Source organism: Pogona vitticeps, chromosome 6, assembly GCF_051106095.1.
Source record: "Pogona vitticeps strain Pit_001003342236 chromosome 6, PviZW2.1, whole genome shotgun sequence".
Taxonomy (NCBI): Eukaryota; Metazoa; Chordata; class Lepidosauria; order Squamata; family Agamidae; genus Pogona; species Pogona vitticeps.
In genome coordinates, this window is record NC_135788.1 from 21162769 (window position 1) to 21184708 (window position 21940).

Here is a 21940-nt window from a genome sequence, read left to right on the forward strand (position 1 = left end):
TGACAGGTGTACAGTTGCTATGGCTGGCTCCTCCTTTTCCTCTGCTTCTTCCTTGGGTAGGAAATGAGCTTTACCCCTTCCTCCTCCTCTTAGCTAGAAGCTTCTTGGATGAATGCTGCCAAGGGCTAGTCAGGAATTGAGCAGGTGCCGTTGGCCCTGCTGCTACCCACATCCTAGACTCTACCTAATAGCTGGGCAGGAAGGTTGAATAAGGAAGCAGGCATTGTGGCTGCCTCCCATCTCTCTTTCTCTCACACACACACAAACTATGCAATAGCTGGGCACTCCACTGCTGTTTTATCCTCTGCTGAGTGAGGCACATGTGTCTCAATGCGCGGTGGCAACACCTTGCTTCCAGAAGCCGCATGAAAACTTTGGCTGCCCCGTCTCCAAACAAAGTTGATTAGCAAGATGATCAAGGAAACACCAGTCCATAATCTAGGACTTTAAAAGATCTTACGCCTGGGTATGTGTAGCTATCATTCCACTAAATATGATGCCCTTCCCAAGACAAACGTGAGTCTGGTCAACAATTCTCAAAATGGTAAAATTATTTTTTTAAGTAGAATTCTTAATACTTTAACATAGCAGGGAAACGACCTTCCTCTAGAGAGGCATTTACAGTCCTCCACCTGTCTCCTTGCAATTTTTATCAATTGGGAACACAAACCTAACAAACAAAGGTTTGGCCTCAGGCCTCCAAAAAGCTCATGCCTGTTCTCAGCCTGAACTTAAAACTCAAAGGTTGGTAATTTTGAAATATAAAAAACAGCCCAGTATTTGAGAATATAAAAGCATGAGCAAATTAATCTAAGAAATCCAGTGTTCCAAGAAATTGGACAGAAAGGTTACTTTTCCTCCAAGGTAGATTTGTTTCAAGTACTGAATCGGGGATTTTACCAGAATTGCAGTTAGAATATTCTAACCTGAATAAGTGAAAGGTATGAAGGAGCTGACTCACCAAATCTCCACAGATACAATGGGCCTACTCCAGTGTGTGGTTCACTATACAATGCAACAAGATTTTGACCATTTTTTTTGGCCAAAATATTGTTGCACAAAGTATGCTGATACTATTCCTGAGTGACTAGCTGCCAAGTGGGTTTTTTTTAATGGATTACTTTACCTTACTGCATTGCATGTGTTTTAGTGTTGCTTATGTTTTTAGTATTCATTTGATCCTTTTACAGTAGTATGGTATACTTACTGTTAGCTTAAATACTGTCCTTTAACTTTAAGCCATCTTGAAGATGGCTGGGCTAAAAATATTTTAAACAAAACAAATAAGGGAGGTGAAATCATCAACAATGACAGAATGCTGGTATTAGTTTCCGCCTTGAGCTCACAATATTTACACAGGATTAAAGCAGGAACTCTTTAGATGCAGGCTATCTGCTGCTGTTGGTGACATCATCTCAGAATGGCATACCTCCTAAAACAGGATGTTTCTTTTTAAACAATAGTATATTGTTATTTTTCTACCTTTGTAGTAAGCCAACTAAAGTTTCTAAGATTAACAATTTTGAAATAAATATATACACAAAGTCAGATAATGATTAGAATGAAACAGTATATAAAACTCAGGAAAGAACAAATATTTTAAATAACAATATTGGGTACAAAGGAGAGCAAAGCATATCGATGTGAAACATTAAATCCTAAACATGGAAGCTAAAGGCATATATATACAAATACATAAATAAACTGAAAATATACTGAGAGAAGGAAGAGTGCAAATGAAACCAAGTGCAGAAAGAACAGTAATATGAACAAGAAAATGCTATAGGTTCTTTCTAATAATATATCTTCATCAAGAATATTATTCACATCCTTGGCGCTATAATTATATTCAAAATCCAAAATAATCAATTTAAAATATTAAAAAACTTGATACGTGAGGAAAGGAAGCTAGATTCCATATTATTACAATAAAGAAATTCTGAAGTATGTCTGTCCATTATATGTAAAGTATTTCCTGTTAGGCATGTGGTTTTATAGGTACAGTATAATATCCAGATATATCCAATGGAAAAGTGTTTAAGAGCTCTTATGGTACATTTCTCAATTCCTGTTATTTTAAAAATTACCACAGGAATCAGAACACAACGGGATAACAGATATGTTCTATACTTTTCTTATGCCTCTCATAATGTAAAAGACTTCAGGTTCCACTACAAACATTTCCACAAATTAATTTTCAGGTGTATGGAGGAGCATCTCACCTTTGCCTTTTCCAACTGTGTCTGGGCCTGTCGTTCTGCCTCTCTCCGCACTGCCTCTCTGTCTTCCTCAAGAGATACATCTGAATCAGATGGACGGCTAGTGTAGGAGTCCGCTGAACCCTGGACAAGAGGAAGACAAAATACTATTAGAAATAAAAGAATGGGTATTGCTTTAAAAATTAGAATACTGTAAAAGCTCAGAATGCTCGCATTATTTTCCTCCAAAGAGACTCTGATAGGGATCTTTGTTAAAATTACCTAAAACCTGTGTGACCTATAAAGAAAAAATAATTAGCATGCAAATTGTTTAGAGCTTCAGGCAGTTCCAAAAACTATAAACCCTTCTGTACCTCTGCACTGTTTGCTTCTTATTCTTACTGGCATATGCCTTTTGCTTTACGGAGCTAGTTTCTGTGAAATAACATCAATGGTGCAGTGCAGGGCTGAAGGGCAAGCAGCTGTTTCAAGGATAGATAAGCAAAGCCACAAACAAGGCAATTTGGGTCTTCCTAAAGACACCGTTCAAGCTAAAAATACAAAGGTGGTAAGAACAACTTTTACTCATGAACAGGATAGCAGACCTAGCTATAAACTGTAAAATTCCGTGAAGATCTCCTTTTCAGCCAATACTCTTTCTTCACCAGGAAAAAAAAAAAAACATGGCTCAAATCTATCCCAGCCGTCAGCAATGACCACAAATCAAAAGGCAGCTGACACAATATGTCTGGAGTCAAGCATATGTAAAACCCCTCATCACAATGCCAGAACAACTATGTAAACAACATACACTTCTGTTTCCGTTCTTTTCCAGGCTGCAATACAAAGAATAAAAGCCTGCTACTTCAAACATAATGAATGCAAGCAGTCCTTCCCCTCCCCCCCACCTGTGAAGCAAAATATGCCAGCAAATTGAAATGTAGAGCTTACACAAATATCAGAATTCTTCAACCGTCCTCCTTTGGCTCTTTTCAGAAGCCTGATCCAGGTGGCCTTCATTAGCCAGACAGCTTAGTTATTGTCCGCAGCTGCAGAGCCCAGCACTGATTCTCATAAAACATGTGCACAGCAAACACCGCAGAATCACTGGTCTTTTCCTATCCATGCTCTGCTGCAAGCTCTTTCCTTCACTTTCCTCAGGTTTGCAAGTCCTCAATATCTCTGTTCTAGTGTAAGTAAATTCTTAATTTTCCCATGGCTTCAAGATGCAAAGATGTTTCATTAATTCAAAGGGGGGGGGGCTCCAGACCCAAGTATATTGTAAGAGAAGCTACACTGATGTAATCATCAGCCTACTCTGAAACAGAGTCTCCTTGCTTTTGTTGTTCTTGTTTTTCAACTACCTTAACTGCTTTTTTAACTATTTAAATTCAGTGTTATTTTTTTTAAAAAAAGCCTTTACAAATGCTGTGTAAAATGTAACAGCAAGTGCAAAGTTCATTCCATCTCTTCAGATCTCCGGTATGTGGTGGGGGTGGGGCAAGAAGCTTTTCACACCACTGGGCATGCTCCATATGTACAGCCTTTTACGCAGATGCTCACATCACACTGTGTTGCTAGTCTATGTCAAATTACCATTCTGCATCCCAAGGGTAAACAGCCAGAAAGCAGCAAGGTCTCTGGAAAGCTAAAATAGCTGGTATTGCTGTTTGTTTGTTTATTTCTCATACTCGTCACAAACTGTATTTCTTTCTCTGAGAATCTGGTCTGTGCTACAGACATTGCTTACTCAGTTTTAAAAATGACAGTGAACAGCACCCATACTGCAAGGATACATCCTATATTAAACTAATGTATTCTGTGAGAATAACTAGAAATGCATTTTTACAGATTCTGAAAAGACATAAATCATAATACTAAAAGACATGTGTAGAATGGTAAAATGTATTTACAATAATAGCAAGCTGTCACATGTATTGACAACTGGCTAAAATACATTAAAAAGAATGAGTATAGGAGTGGAAATTTCCCCATTATTGCTCCCACATCCTTCCTCTCACCTTTTTAAGACCTCTGAACTATATTGGTTTATTTGTATGTGCACATGAGAAACTGCAGAAGTTGTTATGACTCAAAAACCAAGAAACCAGATTGTCACCACCTGAGTAGAAGGATTCCATAATGTGGGTGTTTCATATTCTTTTTCGGGCGTACCAGAGATTATTATGCACACTGGATAGACTCTTGATAAAGGCCATGAAACAAGCAAGATGGCATATGAAAAATAAGAACTGCAAAACTTGTTGAGACTGCCGATGTATCAAACATGGCCAGGAATTAAATATGGACTTTTGAGATACTACACATCATAGATTTTTCATTACTAACTCTGGATTCCTAATGTGCAATACTGTATATGTATTGGTTGATGTGTCAACTGTAATTGATAGTAGTTCTGTACAGTACTATATGCTATATACTGTGAGGTGGTAGAGTTCTAAACAATAACATTCTTGTTATACACATTTAATACATTTATTATATTGTATATTGTTGTTGTATATACTGTGAAGAGTTAATTTCAGTAGTAGTAGTTTCATTCCTTACTCCCTAATTATCAAAATGTATGTAACCAGTCATGTGTGAGCATCTCTCACGGTCCATTCCATGACAACATCAAGAGCAGTTACAGAAATCTTTCATTGAGCAACAAACCTTTTAAGGGGCCAACAGGGTCATTAACTTAAAACACCTAATTCTCGGCACCAGGGAATTAAGTTTACTCCCTCAGTCCTGGGGGACTTCCCTCTATATAGTCTTTACTGGGAGGAGCAGAGCTCCACCTCCTCTACGAGATCGAGGACCTCTTGCAGATGGGCCAAGTATAGGGTCCCGCAGCAGGGGTACTGGATACACACTTCCAAGCATCCCTGGAGTTGAACAGTAAAGGTTTCCTACCCTGATTCCCCTCCCAGCTATATGTATGAACTCCACATGGACTTCACTATTGGCTCCCATATAGTAGGGAGAAGTGGGATGCTGCCCTTCATGGGTCTCAGATGGAAGCTGGCTGCTGGGCTTCTCCATTGGTGCCATTTGCCCTTGGTGTGTTTTCTGCTGGCAGCAAACCTGTGTTAGTTCTCAAGCCTCTGAGACTCTCAGCACTTTGCCTGGTCCTGACAGACGTGGGCACCTTCTTTCAATGGCACGAGCAGCTCCACCGAATAGCCGATTTCGGGATCATGTCTGGATATTGTCTCCTAGCTGGCCTTCAACTGCCCACCAGTCCTCATGTCCGCCTCCTCCTCAAGCCAGAGTCCTGCCATGGTCACACCCTGTGGCCTCAAGGGTGTAGTCTGTTTTCCCTTTGCCAACAACCAAGTCCACATATGAGCTGCAAGTAGGTAATCCAGCCAACTTTCTCTGAGAGCTGGAGAGCCCAGTCTCATAGCAAGGGTGGACCCTGGCACAACCAATATTGTCAGTAATCTCCAGCAAATTCTGCATTTTCTCTTACATGGACATAAATAACTAACAGAATTCTGATCACTGTTCTGAGACAGAAAATACAGCAAGTCCTAGCAACATTTTTCAGACTTAATTATAGACCTTGTTACCCAACGTTAACCAAGAAACAGATCAGTTCCAGCACCAACCTCTAGTATTGATTTCAAGCTTTTGGAGATCATTGGCAAAATCATCCCTTTACTCCACAAGACACAGGAGATGTGAACTGAGCATCTCCTTTGTGAAAAGCTTGGATATAAATCCTCACTTGTTTTATCCTCACACACAAGGCCAAGGAACCACAGAATCCTCCTTCAGATTCTTTGAAAGTAAAAAGTATTTTGTGGAGGTTTCAGCAAGTGATGGGAATAAAAATACGTTTTTGTGCAAATATTTATTTATTAGATTTCTATCCTGCCAATCTACACCAAAGGTCTTCTCTGGGCGATTAAAGCCAATTTGCATAAATATATTTTAATGCAAATAGTGCAAAATGACTCTGGGTGCTTTGTTGCATCAACTTTTAAAGATCACAAACAGTAGATCGTGGTTTTGATTTTGGTTTTTGGAAAAACAGTTCTGTTTGCTGACTCTGCAGTTTGCTTCTCAAATGGAAAGCACAACGACAGTTTGCACATATTATACAGACACTAAGAAGAAAATATAGCACTTCTCATCTCACTCTCCTTTACTAGAAAGGAAGCTCACAAAATTTTCTTGTCAAAGTGTCTCATTAAGCCGATACAGCTGTGAACGAATAATTTAGTTAGTATTCTTTACATTCCTAATCCATAAATACCACAATAGCTGTTGCTACCTAGACACCAGCCAACATAGAGGAATACTGTCGCTTACACAGAAGGGATAAAAACTCTAAAATTAACCTGCTGTTACTGAGAAGTGGTCACTTTGTGACAATCAAAAATAGCACTCCTTATCTCATTCCTTCCTGGAAGAAAGAGCTCTTGCATGGTTTGTAAATTCCTTGGTGATACTTATGTCTCATGGAATTAAAACATCCCAAACTAACAAGAACTAGAAATTTAGTTAGTATTTTTTACAACTCTTACGAAAATTGAAATTGGTGATCCGGGCCCTTTGTTGGTGATAGATCTTACAACCAGGATGGGTCATCAAATGATTTAAATCATTACTCAGAAATAACCAATTACCTTATATGTGCTCCACCTCAGAGTATACTTTTGCTTTCTGTAACCTTTTCACAACTCAGACGTATGTTTTAATTTTAGAATGCTCATAGTTTGCATTTTTTAAAAAGATTGTATTATTTTGAAAATAATCAGATAAGTGTTTATTGTTTAATGTCTATTCCTGTATATTTTTATTTTTTTGTTATATGTACATGTTATTGTATTTTTACCTGACTGGAGCCTCCTAGAGTGGTCGCATTGACCAGATAGGCGGGGTACAAATAGAATAAACAAATAAATAATAAATAAATAAAGTACTGCAGTTGCATCAGAAAATATATTGTTATTTTGGTTACCAATAACTTCAATCAAAGTTGGAAAGCAAGCTGGCCACATCTGTTATTTCTCACTTCCATAGATTTTGGCTGCCTAGTGCATTATCTCTTAAGATATAAACCCAATTTGAGAACTGCAATTTTTCTCACTGTATTTTCCAGACTAAGTACTAGGCTAGAAATTAGCCCAAACAATCTATACAAAAGCCTATGGAACCCCATAAAATTGAACCGTCAAACCAAAAAGTGTTCAGCTATATATACACATAGGAGTGTGTGTATGTGTGTGTGTGTGTGTGTATAAATAGACAGATCTATATATGTGTATCTGTAGCTATATATAATTATATGAATGTGTTTCATAACACAGAATTAGAAATAATCCCTATTTCATAATGAGATTTTAGCACTGTAACACATTTGAATTGAAACTATAATGGCTTCTTTGAATATTAAATATTTCAACAATAAACATTTTGAAAAATCCTCATAATATTTTTTTAAAGCTGGTTTAAATTTTAAAAATTAGAGTATAAAAAAATCATTTGATTTATTATTTACTCTGTTTAGCATGTATCAGGGATGTTGGCAAGTCTTTGGGTCTGAGTCCTAAGTCCAAGTCCAGGTCTTTGGTATCAACCTCTGAGTCCCAAGTCCAATTCTCTATTAAAAAACGAGCTTTTTTCCCCAGGAAAAAAAGGAGGGGTGGGCGGGTTCCAAGTTGTAAATCAAGTCCACGTCAGGGGAGGTCTTTCTCTATCCCCTTACAGGTGCATTTGATGGGGACACAAAAAAGGGCCTTCTCTGTCAAGACTTTGGAATTCCCTCCCACAAGAGGCTAGTCTGGCCTCATCTTTGTTGTCCTTTTGCAAGCAGGTGAAGATCTTCCAGGTAAGCTTTCCCTCAATGATTGGCTGCCTGCATGTGCTCCTTTTAGACGGATTGTTATGCATCATTGCTTTGCCTTTGTTTTTACTATTGCTTGGGTTTCCCATTTTTAAGAGAGGTATTTGTTCCTTTTTAATATTTCGATACTTAACTTTTTAATTTTAAATCTTGCCTTTAATGATGTATGCCACCTTTGTATACTCATTGTTTAGTTCTCAAATATTATCTTCTAATGTTGAAAGCCATCTTTCCTTTTCTAAGGAGAAAGGCAGGATAAAAATATTTTGAATAAATAAGTAAATAAATAACCCAAATGGAGTCTGAATTGAGTCACCACTGTGAGTTAAGTCCAACTTGACAGCGAGTCCCACGACTTGAGTCCTCAACCCTGGTATATAAACATAGACTACTCAGGATTGGTAAATGATAGGATGTTAATTAATTGATGCTTCTGGAATATGATGTGGGGTGGCAGTTTAGAGAAGAAATTCTGTTTTGCATAGTTAAAATTGGTTACATTGTCTGTCTTGAGTTAGAAGGAAAAAGAAATTAAGGAAGCCATTAATTGTAAAGTTTGAATTTCCTAAATGCTTTGTTTTTCGGTGCTCCTTTTTTCACTCCAGACCTTTTGTTACACTAGTGTAATCATGGACATTTCCCCCACACTAACAGTTCTTTATGGCTTTCACCTAGACTGGCGCACAAGCTTGGAACATCAAATTCTCCACAGGTTTCATCTCTAGATTTCTGTCATATACTGAACATTTTCTGGAGTCACAGCTTTCATGGAATATTTTCAGAGCCCCTGCTGGGCTTCTGTTTGCTGGATCTGCATGTTAAACCTTTCTAAGCCAATGGCTGCAAACAACAGTGTATAAGCATAGAAAAAAAAACCTCTCAAGGCTTTTACCAATTTCTCAGTCAGAAGATTCTATAAATTATGTTTCCAATGCCCCAATAATTACACTAGTTACTACAATATTACCTCCTTTTCCTCTTGAAACAGTTGATTAAACATTTTTATATTTATATGTTGAAAGTCACTTTGAACGGATCAAAAACATGCCATGATCCCTATTTAATGGTTACTATGCAAACAAAAACATTATTCTCTTCAAATAAAGAACTTGGGAATCTTGTGGGAAATAATCTAATGACATGTACATTAAGTTTTCTTATCTGGAGTTGAAAAATTAAAATTTTGACCTTAAATTACTTACTACGGATGGGAAAAGGTCAGCTACAGCGGGGTATTTAGTTCTAGGGCTTGAAGGTATGATCACATGATTTATTTAGGTCAACAGGGCCTCCACCTAAATTCATCAGTTCAATCTTCCGAACAGAAAGGCCTCAAGACATCACCCCATAGGCTGAAACGACAACAAAATCCCGAAGTGCCATGCTGCATCAGGACAGACAAGACAGAGTTTGACACACACAGCTCTCACACACACCCTTCATTTTCATGGATAAAGAACTCAGGCAGATTTTGCTGGTCTCTTTCCACCCCAAGTAGAATTTATGTTTCTCTCATTATTAAGAGGGAGAAGGAAGCCAGGTAAACTCGAGATGTACTAGAAAAGTGTCTCTAGTGCAGGAAGTCACCAAACCAAATCTTCTTTCAGTTCAGATATTTGAGCACCCATTTCAAAAAGACACCTGTGGATGCAGTGAAAGAACTGTTGATAGAATACATAATGATTGTGCAGACGGAGGACCATATGACCATCTTGCAGATGTCCCCTTGGGGAGCCTTTCCCAGAATGCAAAAGAAGTAGTCATGCTCCTAGTGCAGTGTGCTACAATGTCCTCTAGAACTGGTAAACTGAGAAGACTATGGTAATGCACTTCAGCAGCCACCTGGTACCTTACCACTGCAAGAAGCGGGCCTGTATGAAACAAAAAAGGGCAGTGTGGTTCCTGAGCTGCCTAGTCCTCTGCAGACAGAACTTGACTGCATGGTGGACATCAAGGCTGTATCACTTCTTTTTCTGTGGAGTGGATGGGTTCAGGTCAAAGGAGGAAATTATTCCTGCATGTTGTCAAAAGCAGAGGTGATCTTGAAATGAGTCCTTGTGAAAGATGCAAAGCTCCTCTTCTACTGACAGGGGCATCAAGTTCCCACACTCTCCTGACCAAGGAGAAGATCACAAGGCAGATAGTTTTAAGTATCAGAAATCTGATTGTCCCTTGGACTCAGTTCAACGTCCACATGAGAAATTTGTGGACCAGGGAAAAACTCAGGCTGCCAAACTGAGAAACCATCTACAGTATTGTAAAAGTAGGACCCTATGGGTCCGGAACCAGTTCTCAGGACATGGAATCAGAATAGTGAAGTTGGAAGAGGCCTATAAGGCCATTAAATCTGACCCCCCCCCCCAATCGATGAAGGAATACAAAACAAATGATATATGCCAGGTGGTTGCCTAAGTTTCTCTTGAATGCCTCCATTGATGGAGCATTCAACACCTCTCAAGGTAACTGGTTCCACTGCCTTACTGCTCTAACAGTTAGGAAGTTTTTCTTGATATTCAATCAAAATCTGCCTTCCTGTAACTTGAGCCCATTGTTGCATTTCCTGCACTCTTGGATGATTGAGAACAGATCCTGCCCTGCCTCTGTATGACAGCCTTTCAAGTATCCTTCTGTCTTCTTTTCTCAAGGCTAAACATACCCAATTCTTTCAACTTTTCCTCTTGGTTTCCAGCCCCCTGATTATTCTTCTTGCTCTCCTCTGAACTTGTTCCAATTTGTCACCATCCTCCTTGGCGAATGGTGTCCATAACTGGACACAATACTCAAGGTGAAGCCTAACCAGTGCTGAATAGAGAGGAACTAGCAACTCACAGGATTTGAAAACTATACTTCTATTAATTTAGCCTAAAATAGCATTTGCCTTTTTTGTAGTCACATCACACTACTGGCTCATATTCAGCTTGCGATCTATGACAATTCCAAGAGCCTTCTCGCTTGTAGTATTGCTGAGTCAGCTACTCTCCATCTTGTAACTGATTGGTTTCTTTTTCTGAGGTACAGTATTTTGCACTTATTCCTGTTTAATTTCATTCTGTAGCTTTCGGCCTAGTGCTCCATTCTATCAAGATCATTTTGAATTTTGTTTCTGTCTTCTAGGGCAAGGGTCCCCAATCCCCAGTCCATGGCCCGGTGCTGGTCCGTGGGCTTCCTTGATCTGGGCCGCAGACACAGATCTCTGGCACCCACCATGCACGCATGGTGGGTGTGCCGTGCTCATGAGCATACATGCAAGCATGACACACCCCTCCGCAAAGCACAACATGCCCACCCGTGAGCGCAGGGTTGCCCCCACCCACCCCCTGCGCACGGAGCCCAAACCCCCCAAACGGTCTGCAGTCCGAAAAAGGTTGGGGACCGCTGTTCTAGGGTATTAGCTATTCCACCCAATTTTGTGTCATCCACAAATCTGATAAGCATTCCCTGCACTCCTCCATCCAAGTCATTAATAAAAATTTTGAAGAGCACTGGCCCCAGAACTGAGCCTGTTAGTACCCCACTTGTTACCTCCTCCAAGTTAGAGAAGAAGCCATTAATAATCACCCTCTGAGTATCATTCTCTAGCCAATTGTGTATCCACCTGACACTTGATCTATCCAGTCCACACCAAGTTAGCTTGCTAATCAGGATATCATGGGGCACTTCATGATGAAGTCAAGATATACTATTTCTACAGCATCCCCTCTGCAATTCTGTCCCTTCCACTTGCACTTCACATTTGTCTAGAGGTTCATAATCTGTCCTATGGGAAAAGACTGAGCTAAAATATGATTTGAGCACCTCTTCCTTTTCTTTGTCATTTGTTATCATTTTTCCATTTCTATTGAGCAGCTGTGCTACTTTTTTTTTCTTTGTCTTTTGCGTCACACATGCTGGAAGAATTTTTTTATTGCTTTTAGTATCTTTAGCTAATTTCAGCTCATTCTCAGCTTTTCCTCTCCTAATGTCATCTTCTGCATTTCCTTACTACTTGTCTGTTCTCTTCTTTCGTGACCTGGCCTTCTTTCCTCTTCCTATATACATCTTCTTTTTGTTTTCAGGTCCTCCCTAAGCTTTTTGTGAAGCCACACTTGCCTTTTTTCTTTCTTCATCCCACCTTTTCTCCTTGTTGGAATTGTTTGTAATTGTGCTTTTAGAATTTTTTTTTAGAAACTCCCCACCCTTCTTGGACTCCTTTTCTTGTTAGGATCTCTTGCCATGGGACCTCACTCATTTTTATTCTGAGATTATTAAAATTGGCTTCTTAAAAATCCAGCATATGAGTGTGACTAGACTCTAGTTTCTTTTGAAATCCAGAATTCTAGAACATGGTCACTCTTGCTCAGAGTTCCCCTTACTGCCACTTCATCAAGTCATCTCTATTGGTTAGCATGAAGTCAAGGATAGCTAGTCCTCTAGTTTCTTTCTCCACTTTTTGTAGGAGAAAATTATCAGCCACACAAGTCAGGAATCTCTGGGAAGGACCATAATTTGCAGAATTTGCCTCCCAACATATATCCAGATAACTGAAATCTCCCATTACTACTACATTGTGTCTCTTTGAAATCCTTGCAATTAGTTTTCATTTGGAAGCCAGTGTTGGCACTCATCTCTTTAAGGTTTCAGGCCCCCTATCAGTCTTTTCTATAGAAATTTTGGGGTCTCGTTCATTCCTACCTTGATGAATCCTTCCACTGAGCATGAATTATGATCATATTCTTCTCCATCAATGAGCCAGACTTCACCCTACCTCACTTATTCATATAAGTGTTTGTAACAGTATTGTTGTTGTTTTGAATTAAGGCATGCTTGTTCTGTAGCTGTGAATTGAAGGGGAACAAGGTAAGCCAGATGCTTAAGAAGCTAATCTTACACTGGGAATTCATGTCACTGCTGATCTTTGCTTCCAGCAAGATGCCTTAGATAACCACAATTCTAGAATGCCACTCCTGAAGGAAATCCTACACTGGCTTGCCTGGGATATATGAAACTTCGGGGCTAGACATGCCTCCAAGAATTTAATACTGCTCTCCCCATTAGGCCTTCTCTGGTCTTGCAAGATCTTGACTCACCCACACCTACAGTTTGAGTACAGGTGCCATCAAGCTACATTAAGAGACAATAACCATTGTGCCCTCACAGGTTTGTGATTAATTAATTAATTAAAAGATTAATTAAAAGAATAATATTTCTGACTTGGTCTTGAGTCGTTCTATATCTAGGAATAATCTTGCACTCAGCAATGAAGAGAACCTGTTCAAGTCAGGTTCATAGGAGTATCAGGAGTCCCCAATTTGCCTGTTCCAGACTGTTTGCTCTGTGCACCTCTTTACTGTATCTAGCCTGGCTGTTCGAGAAGCTAATCTTACACTGGGAATTCATGTCTCTGCTGATCTTTGCTTCCAGCAAGATGCCTTAGATAACCACAATTCAAGAGTGCCACTCCTGAAGGAAATCCTACATTGGCTTGCCTGGGATATATGAAAAAGGGCACTCTAGTACAGAAAGTGATGATCTAAAATTACATCCCCAAAGAGTTAGGGAGATTTGTGCCAGGGGCACCACATCCAAGGCTTTGATCCTTAGAGGAGGAGTACAAAAGTATAAAACTTCTCGAGCAGCCAGGCTAGATACAGTAAAGAGGTGCACAGAGCAAACAATCTGGACCAGGCAAATTGGGGACTCCTGATACTCCTATGAACCTGCTACAGTGCTTTTATTTTTTCTGTTTGTAGTTCCATGTGCACCTTACATGCAAGTAAGTTTGTAGAGTAAGTAATCACTAAACTCAGATTTACTTCAAACTGGTTACGTCATGTCCAGCAGCATGCAGTTCTCTGTGTGCAAGCATACTCACAAAATCATTAAAATGATGGCTCAGTGTAATCAACATCCTGCCACAAGGAAGGCTGCATTCCACAATTTGTATAAATTAAACAAATGTATTTTACCTTGCAGAAGTTACCTCACTGATTTTGTAACTTTCAGTGAAATTTGTCCTTATTTTAGTAGGAGTTACTTCCAAGTAATGGTCAGACCATTAAAGGTAAAGGTTCCCCTTGACGTTTTCAGTCCAGTCGTGTCCGACTTTAGGGGGCGGTGCCCATCCCGCTTTTCAAGCCATAGAGCCAGCGCCTGTCCGAAGACAGTTTTCCGTTGTCACGTGGCCAGCGTGACTAGGGAACGCCGTTTTACCTTCCCACCGAGATGGTACCTATTTATCTACTCGCATTTACATGCTTTCAAACTGCTAGGTTGGTGAGGAGCTGGGACAAAGTGACGGGAGCTCACTCCGTTGTGTGGATTTGATCTTATGACTGCTGGTCTTTTGTCCCTGCAGCACAGGCTTCTGCGGTTTAGCCCACAGTGCCACCACGTCATTACCATTACAACCTTATAATTCCTTAATCCTAGCTATATTTCATTAAGGATTTTAATCTGATTCACAGCTCAATCAACTTCCATACCTACTATAACCACTTTGTTTCCCGCAACCTTATGGTGCAGTGCATTATAAGCACAGCAATTAATTACTACTGATGAAATCCTCACTCCCATGTTTGGTTTTGCACTCTTTTGTCATAATCTATACTTTTTTCCTGCCAAACCTAGCGGTTCGAAAGCATGTAAATGCGAGTAGATAGATAGGTGCCACCACAGTGAGAAGGTAACAGTGTTCCATGTCTAGTCGCACTGGCCACGTGACCACGGAAACTGTCTATGGACAAACACTGGCTCTATGGCTTGGAGACGGGGATGAGCACTGCACCCTAGAGTTGGACACGACTGAACTAAATGTCAAGGGAAACCTTTACCTATACTTTTTGCCTACTGAACAACAAAGATGTAATATTTGATTATGACAACTTTCACAAACCAATGGTACTCAGGTGCGTTGGGATGTACTTCCCATTATCCACAGCCAGCATACTGGACAAAGAAAGTACATTTTCCTACCATATTTTACTAAAATCCATACATTGTTGAATAGTGAGAAGCCTTAGAGAGGAAGCACAAGTTGTGTACAGGTTTAGATGCACCAAGAAAGATCTCTTGTTTTTGTCTAAGTTTTTAGATGCCTTTTAGATGCTCCAGATTCTTTCCCCTCCAAAACAGGAAATGGTGACTATACAGATATGTGCAAATTCATATGTTTTCAGTCTGATGAAAATCATCTTGATGGGAGTAGAACTCTGCTTGCATGTGCCACTCAAAATGGGCTTTACGGATCCTGAATATGGAAAGCTAATACAGTTGCCGTTTGTTTCAACCCTATTCAGCAGGTACAGGAAGCTAAAGTTACTTCTAAAACCAACCAGAACTACTGTGTGTCAACTTAGGACATGGCTTAAAATGTAACCCATAAATCTAACCACTGTTTAAAAGATTAAATGCATTATAAAAATATAATGATCCACTCCTGTTGAACTGCTCTATAAGGAAGTATGTGAATTTCCCATTGCTGAAACACAGAAAACAAAATTCTTGGCAAGAGAAATATAATTGGAAAAGTAGTGTGGCAACAATATATCCTGCAACTGTAGTGAAAATCTTATTTTAATTGTTTCATTCTTTCCATAACTATTAATTTTGTTCCAGTATAAACAAATAAATCAATATTTGCTCTGATATTTTCAGCATGACTATTATCTGAATTTATATTACACTGTTTATAATGTACCCTACTGTAATTCGGAATTAATATTTTATTGTAATTGTAATTAACAGTACATTTGAACTTAAAGAAAACCTCTAATTTCTCTGTCAAATTCTGGCTATAATCTACTGTGCAAGTGACTCAAATAATTGCCTGTGTGGAATAATGCAATAAAAATATTTTCCTAAACAGAGAATGCCTGTTTTCTGAAAAGTATTCAGAAACTCCAATCCCAAAAGAAATCGGCAGACGTGGGGGGAGGGTGTGGAAAAAAATAAAAGAGTTTTATCCCCCAAGGCACAAAGTGGAACGATTGGACATCTGGGAAAGGAATCATTCCAGCATGAGTAACATATTTTTACATACAGAGGAATTCTCATTTTAAAATAAATTAATTACATTGAAGTTATATTACTGCAATGAGATAACATATAATTTGTTGCTTCCAAGCTGTGGTTGCATAGAGTTCTCACCACAATGTACCCAAAGCATATGTGACCCTAGAGAGGTCCTCCCTTGCCAGAAAAGGCATAGTTGAAGCAAATCAATGCTATGCAAAGTATTCCAGAACTCAGCAGCCACCTGAGGACCATTCCATCCAAGACAGGCCAAAACCATCACCCATGATGAACAGTCCTTTTAATCGGGAACATTTATTTTATTTTCATTTTACTTTCTCCCCAGTTTTCTGCCATTCAAGATGGCAATTAAACTAGTTGCATACATTAGAAATGATAATAAACAATCAAATTTTGACTAAAACACAATAAAAATGATTTTAAAGCAAATAACATTAGAATGCATAGTTGCTACCCAGCCAGTTAGAAATGGCAGAAACTGCCCACTTCAATTTTGTCTAGATTGAAGGTCAGTAGGCATGAATGTATTTAAATACCAGACTGATTTCAGACACCACTTCACAATAGCCATGACCTCCTTGGCAATTGTTGAGAAAACAGAGTGGTATCATCAGGCTATTGATGATAACCACAACCCAGAGCTCCAGAAGATCTACTCCAGTGATTTGACATGGAAGCTCAACAGCACAGTGGACACAGTGGAATGGTCATAGTTAAAGAGAGTCCCACAACAATATGTTCTTAAGTATATCCCCCAGGAAGGCCCAGAATCACCACAAAATAGTGCCTTCCTGTTCTAACCAATTGCTCATGGGTTTTTTTGTTTGTTTTTTGTTTTTTGCATCTAAAGGTGCTCAGAAGTCCAAGCACTCAAGCAGAATCATTCCTCCTAACCAAATCCTGAGGCAGAAAATTGATTAGGGCAGCCAAGCCTAGCTCAGTTCCAAACCTGGGAGTGAAAACAGATTATAATTAATTTTTTAAACAACAGCATCAACCAAAACAAACTGCAGTTGGATCACCATAAAATGTCTGGCCATCTTAACCCAAGTACGGCAAATCAAACACTTGCCACGAGTTGTCCAAGAAGGAGAAATCTGGAGATTTCCTTAGTAAAGGTCTAACTACCACTTCTTCTTTCACAATACATAGAACACTTCCCTGTCTTATTAATACACAGAGAGCACTGCTACTGAAAGGACTACTAAATAAGTAAACACTTCAGATACCAAGTTGAAGAAATACTTTCAATTGTTACAAAATACAGAACAGATTCAGTTTCTGGTGCTGGAGTGGAGTTTGGGGGGACTGTCAATCTTACAGTATTATTTTTGCACCATATGAAAGGCCTTCGTATAAAACACTTTTTGCCCCCAATCTCAGACTCCCATCTTTTGCATCAAGTGACAGACATCACTGATTGCTTAAAATTATATACATACAATTTAAAAAAGCTTTTTGCTTAATTCATTTTCTGAAGCTTAGATTGAAAGAACAGAATATAAAATATAAACACTAATTCAGCTTAAAGAAATAACACTAAGTTACATTATCTGGATGTAGTTTTATTAAAGTTCAGAGTGCCCGACCATGGTATGTATACTACTGGAAAGTTCAATCAAATTTATTATTCATTCTCAAGAAAATTACAAGGATGTTTCCTTTTTAAACTTGTCTCTGTAAAGGAGTTCTGCTTTTACATTATAATACTAGTATACACACCAATCTCATGCACAGATAAAACAATCCATGTTGATCAGTATGTTTATTTTTCCCTCTGTTCCCAATGGGTGACAACAACTAAAATACAGTATAGGACAGGAGTCCTATACTTATTTACTTTGAGAACAAGTCTTACATATCACTGGGATTTACTTCTGGGTAGAGATGCCTAGGATTGCACCCTTAAGTATAAAAGGGTGCAGAACTTGCATCTCTTTTCAAAATGACATTTATAATAATTGCTGAGGAAATAAAAAAATTACTTCAATGTCATAAGCACAGCAAATATTATGCACTATGTTTCTTTATCAAATTTCTATTTTCCCTTCTCTCAAAAATCTTGTGAGACAAGCTTTCTTTTCCACCTCTCTTCAAACACATTGGCTTCCAGACAATTTTGCATATCTAGGCATATTCTTTATAGACAATTATGTTTATAGCTTACCACTTCGCAATTCTCACTGTCGTAAAGGTACATATTTTTTTCTTACAGGATCTTACAGTTCTCCACTGTATCCACACATTCCTCAAGATATTCGTATTCTCTTAAAACTTCACAATCATGGTGATATACTTTCTACAGCCAGGCCCAAAAGTTTCACTGTTTCTTTCCCACGCTTGAAATGGTCTTTAAATACTGCTCTCCGATACAAAAACAAAACCTCTTGCTGTAGGCTGTGAACGAAATGATGATTTGGCAGGCTGCACCAACAGAAATTCCATCAACAAGGAAAGGCAGCCACAAAGATGTGTTATCTTAATCTACTTCCATAAGTAGATGTGTATAGTTTTAAAGCAGGGACGGGTATGCAAAATTCCATGCTAATCACATGTTGCTAGGCCTGCACTGATTGGCTGTAACTAAAGGTCTGTACATGATAAATAGTTGGAATTTGGGACAGTGAGTAAGAATAGTGAAGTGTTACTCCATTTCACTATCTGCATATTTTTCTCAGTGTAGTCACCATGTACTAAAGTATCAATGAACCAATACACATATCTTTTTGGAAATAATAATTAAAAACAAACAAAAAAAAAAATTCAGTAGGCTCCTACCCATGTTTACTTAGAAAAGAGTCTGATTAAATTAGTATGCCCCACTATATAATATATGAGTTGAATCTAAGCCTAACTGGATTTTTATATAATCTTATACCAGCATACGAATGCCTGCTGTGAGGTCCCTTCTCACTGCTGCTGTGCCTATTGCTGCTATATATTAACTTGCACTGTTCCTCTGGGCCAGTTGACACGGCCATCTAGATGACTTGGAGGAAAGATAAATGGAGGCATTATTTCCCTTTCCTGCTTTTGTTGCCACTTAGAGAAGACAGGTAAAAAGGTATATATTTCTTCCTGTTACAGATGTGCACTAGATTTGGAAAAGCAAATGTCTGAGTCTGAAGTCCAGGGAGAAATGAACAAAAACGAACTCAACTTCCAGATAACCACAACTGGATGACTGAGAATCTACACAGAAATATTCTGTCTAATTTGTTATTTATTGAAGTATTCCTACTGTTCCTTCTGTGTGTATCTTACTGAAATAAAGGTCTTTCAGCCTCAATGCTAATATTGCCTTATCTAAGGGAGGTGACATGTCCCTAGGTTTTCCTCTTCTACATCTTGCTGTCTTTTATCCACCACACGTTGAATGGCATTTCTGTCTGTCACTCAGAAGAGCAACTCCAGAAATAGATACTTTCCATTTTATCAGTCATAGCAATGCAAGATATGAGCCCTTGTTTCTTCAATCCTTCTTTGGATTTTTTCTGTCTCTCTCCTGTGCAGTATCAGCTTTGTCTTGATCACTGTGCCTTTTCTTGAGACTAAAATACACATCCACATGAGTAAAATCAAACCTTGGCTCAAAGTTTACTTCACATAAATTGATTCCTCATTCTTATTAGCATCTCTGCTTCAACACCAACTGAGTATGACATGTTGGTACAACTTTACAAAGAGTTTTTTTCAGAGAATACAGGCCATGACAGCTGCTGAATAGTTCCTTCCCACTGTTTTATCTTCCCCTTTTATTACTTTATGCATTTTTAATTACTCATAGCAGCCTGACATCACATGCCAAGAACAAAACCTCTGGTGTCAGTACAGTCAACTGTAGCAAGTATAGTGAAGTACTATAATACAGAAATGTAATATAACAGTCATCTATTGTATTCATGCCATTATTACAGAATTTCTATTGCCAGTCTTCAGGAAACTTTTGAGCAACCAAAGAATTTGACATTTCTTTGGGATGAATTTATATTATTACAGTACTTTTATACCCTGCCTATCTTTCATGACAGACCTGATCATGCTGCTAAGATTCCCACAATTTCTCCCATGAAGACATAGACCAGACTCAGACCTGCCTAGCTTCAATAGATTTTACAATATTGTTTGTCTTCCAACTGTGCCTCCTATATAATGACATACCTTTTAACAACAAAAAAAAGTCAGCAATTTCTTGCAAACAGTCATCACCCATTGCATACTGTAAATGGGTTGTATCTAGTTTTAGTCATGCTCAGAACACAACCAAAAACCATCAGTCATAACTAACTTGGGCCGCTGATTTCAATAAATTCAATTTAAACATCTCTCAATCTGGGTACAATCCATTGTCTGTAAGGGGAACTGCTGGGCTGCAGGAAATTACATGTTTCCCACAATTTCTACACCATATTCCTTAGTCCAAGATGTTAGTTACAAACGATGAGCTACACAATTATGCTAAAGCTGCTTCCATGAAGGAAAGAAAACACCGTATACATGTTATGGCTGAAGTCCTGTTGCTGAGTGTAGTAAGTCACAACTAGAATAGGCTCACTGAATCAGTGGATATTTGGTGAGATTTCAACTCCTCTGTAAGTTCTACTGATTCAATTGACCTACTCTAGTTCTGTCTTAAGCAACTGGATTACAACCTTTGTTTTAAAAAAAACATACAAGTAGAAACAAATATCAGTGGTCTGTGCTTATGTACTAAAATCAAACAGTCCTTTAAAACCACCCCTCCCACTTCTTGTACAAATGGACTATGTGCCTGTATTAAAAGGATTAGAAATGCAAAAATAATTGAGCATAGGAAAGAAAACTGCCAGGTTTAACCATGAAAGACAAAAAAGGACAGAAAAAAAATCTATATAGGGTTTTCAGGCAAGATCACTGCATAGATCAATAAAATGTGGAAAACTGAATGTAATACTAAATTAACTTTAATAGAATATAAAATGTTATTTTTTTCTGCAAATAAACAAAATCTATTGGCCCTGATGATTAGCATTCCTAATCACCTCTTAATGCTGCAGCCTGAAGAGAAAAATGCTTCTCTTAATGAGGCATCTAGATGTTCCTTGGGGCTATTTATAACATCCCTTGAACTCTGAAAACCTTGGTGTAGTAAGTACTAAACATTTTTGGTTAATGATTACATTTTCAGCTTTTGTGTGTGCATACCACACAATGCAGTAGAGTGTCAAGAAGACATTACCACAAGTATCATAACTGGGACACAGCAATCCTAAGTGAAGAAGAGAGAACCAGCTAGGTGGATCTGCTGTCTTTTCCAGGAGCTTCTTGGCATGCATACAGAAGACTGAAGTACCTAGGTTTTTTTTCCCAACAGGATGGGATTTCCTGAAATTTTCCTCCCATTCATTAAATTTGCCTATGCCAGATGCAAGTCCGGCATGGCTTACAGGTCTGAATTGGGCCCAGCTGAAAAAAACGAATACACACTATCATGTGGATCTGAAGCTGGCTCTGTCCTGCCACTGAACACCCCATTTTAGGGATTTTTTTGACAGATCGTTTGCCCACACTAGTGGCTCCATAGTGGTAGAGCCTTCATATCTGTGACACCTTTCCACCAGCAGAAGACAACAGAGAGGCACTGTGTCAATAGCAAAAGTTTAAGATTGTTCTATTGGAATCTGAACATCACTTATAATTCATGTTGAGAATGTTCAAGTGACTTTAAGGCAGTATCTTAATAGTAGTGTATAAATAGTTCAGGGCTTTTAAAAGGAAAATAAACAAAACAAAACAAAAGCAAAAAATAAAGACAAGTTGCTATATTTTAATATGAGCTTTTCTGGATCAAGTCTACTTCCTCAGACACAAGAATAAGACTACATAGCAAACA

At 38.6% G+C, this 21940-nt stretch overlaps 1 protein-coding gene across 14 annotated transcripts in view; it reads right to left on the minus strand.

The window, feature by feature from the left end:
- Positions 1 to 21940, minus strand: part of CACNB2 (calcium voltage-gated channel auxiliary subunit beta 2) — a 175053-nt gene that overhangs the window by 53219 nt on the left and 99894 nt on the right. For 7 of the 14 annotated variants that reach the window (XM_020813637.3, XM_020813638.3, XM_020813636.3 and 4 more), the window contains one exon: positions 2223 to 2342. In XM_020813637.3, coding sequence (XP_020669296.3) covers positions 2223 to 2342 — 120 coding nt within the window. Of the gene's footprint in view, positions 1 to 2222; positions 2343 to 2572; positions 2807 to 3009; positions 3105 to 3149; positions 3703 to 18235; positions 18602 to 21940 lie in introns of those variants that run through there. The other 7 variants (XM_078378657.1, XM_078378659.1, XM_020813643.3 and 4 more) reach the window with 6 other exon arrangements.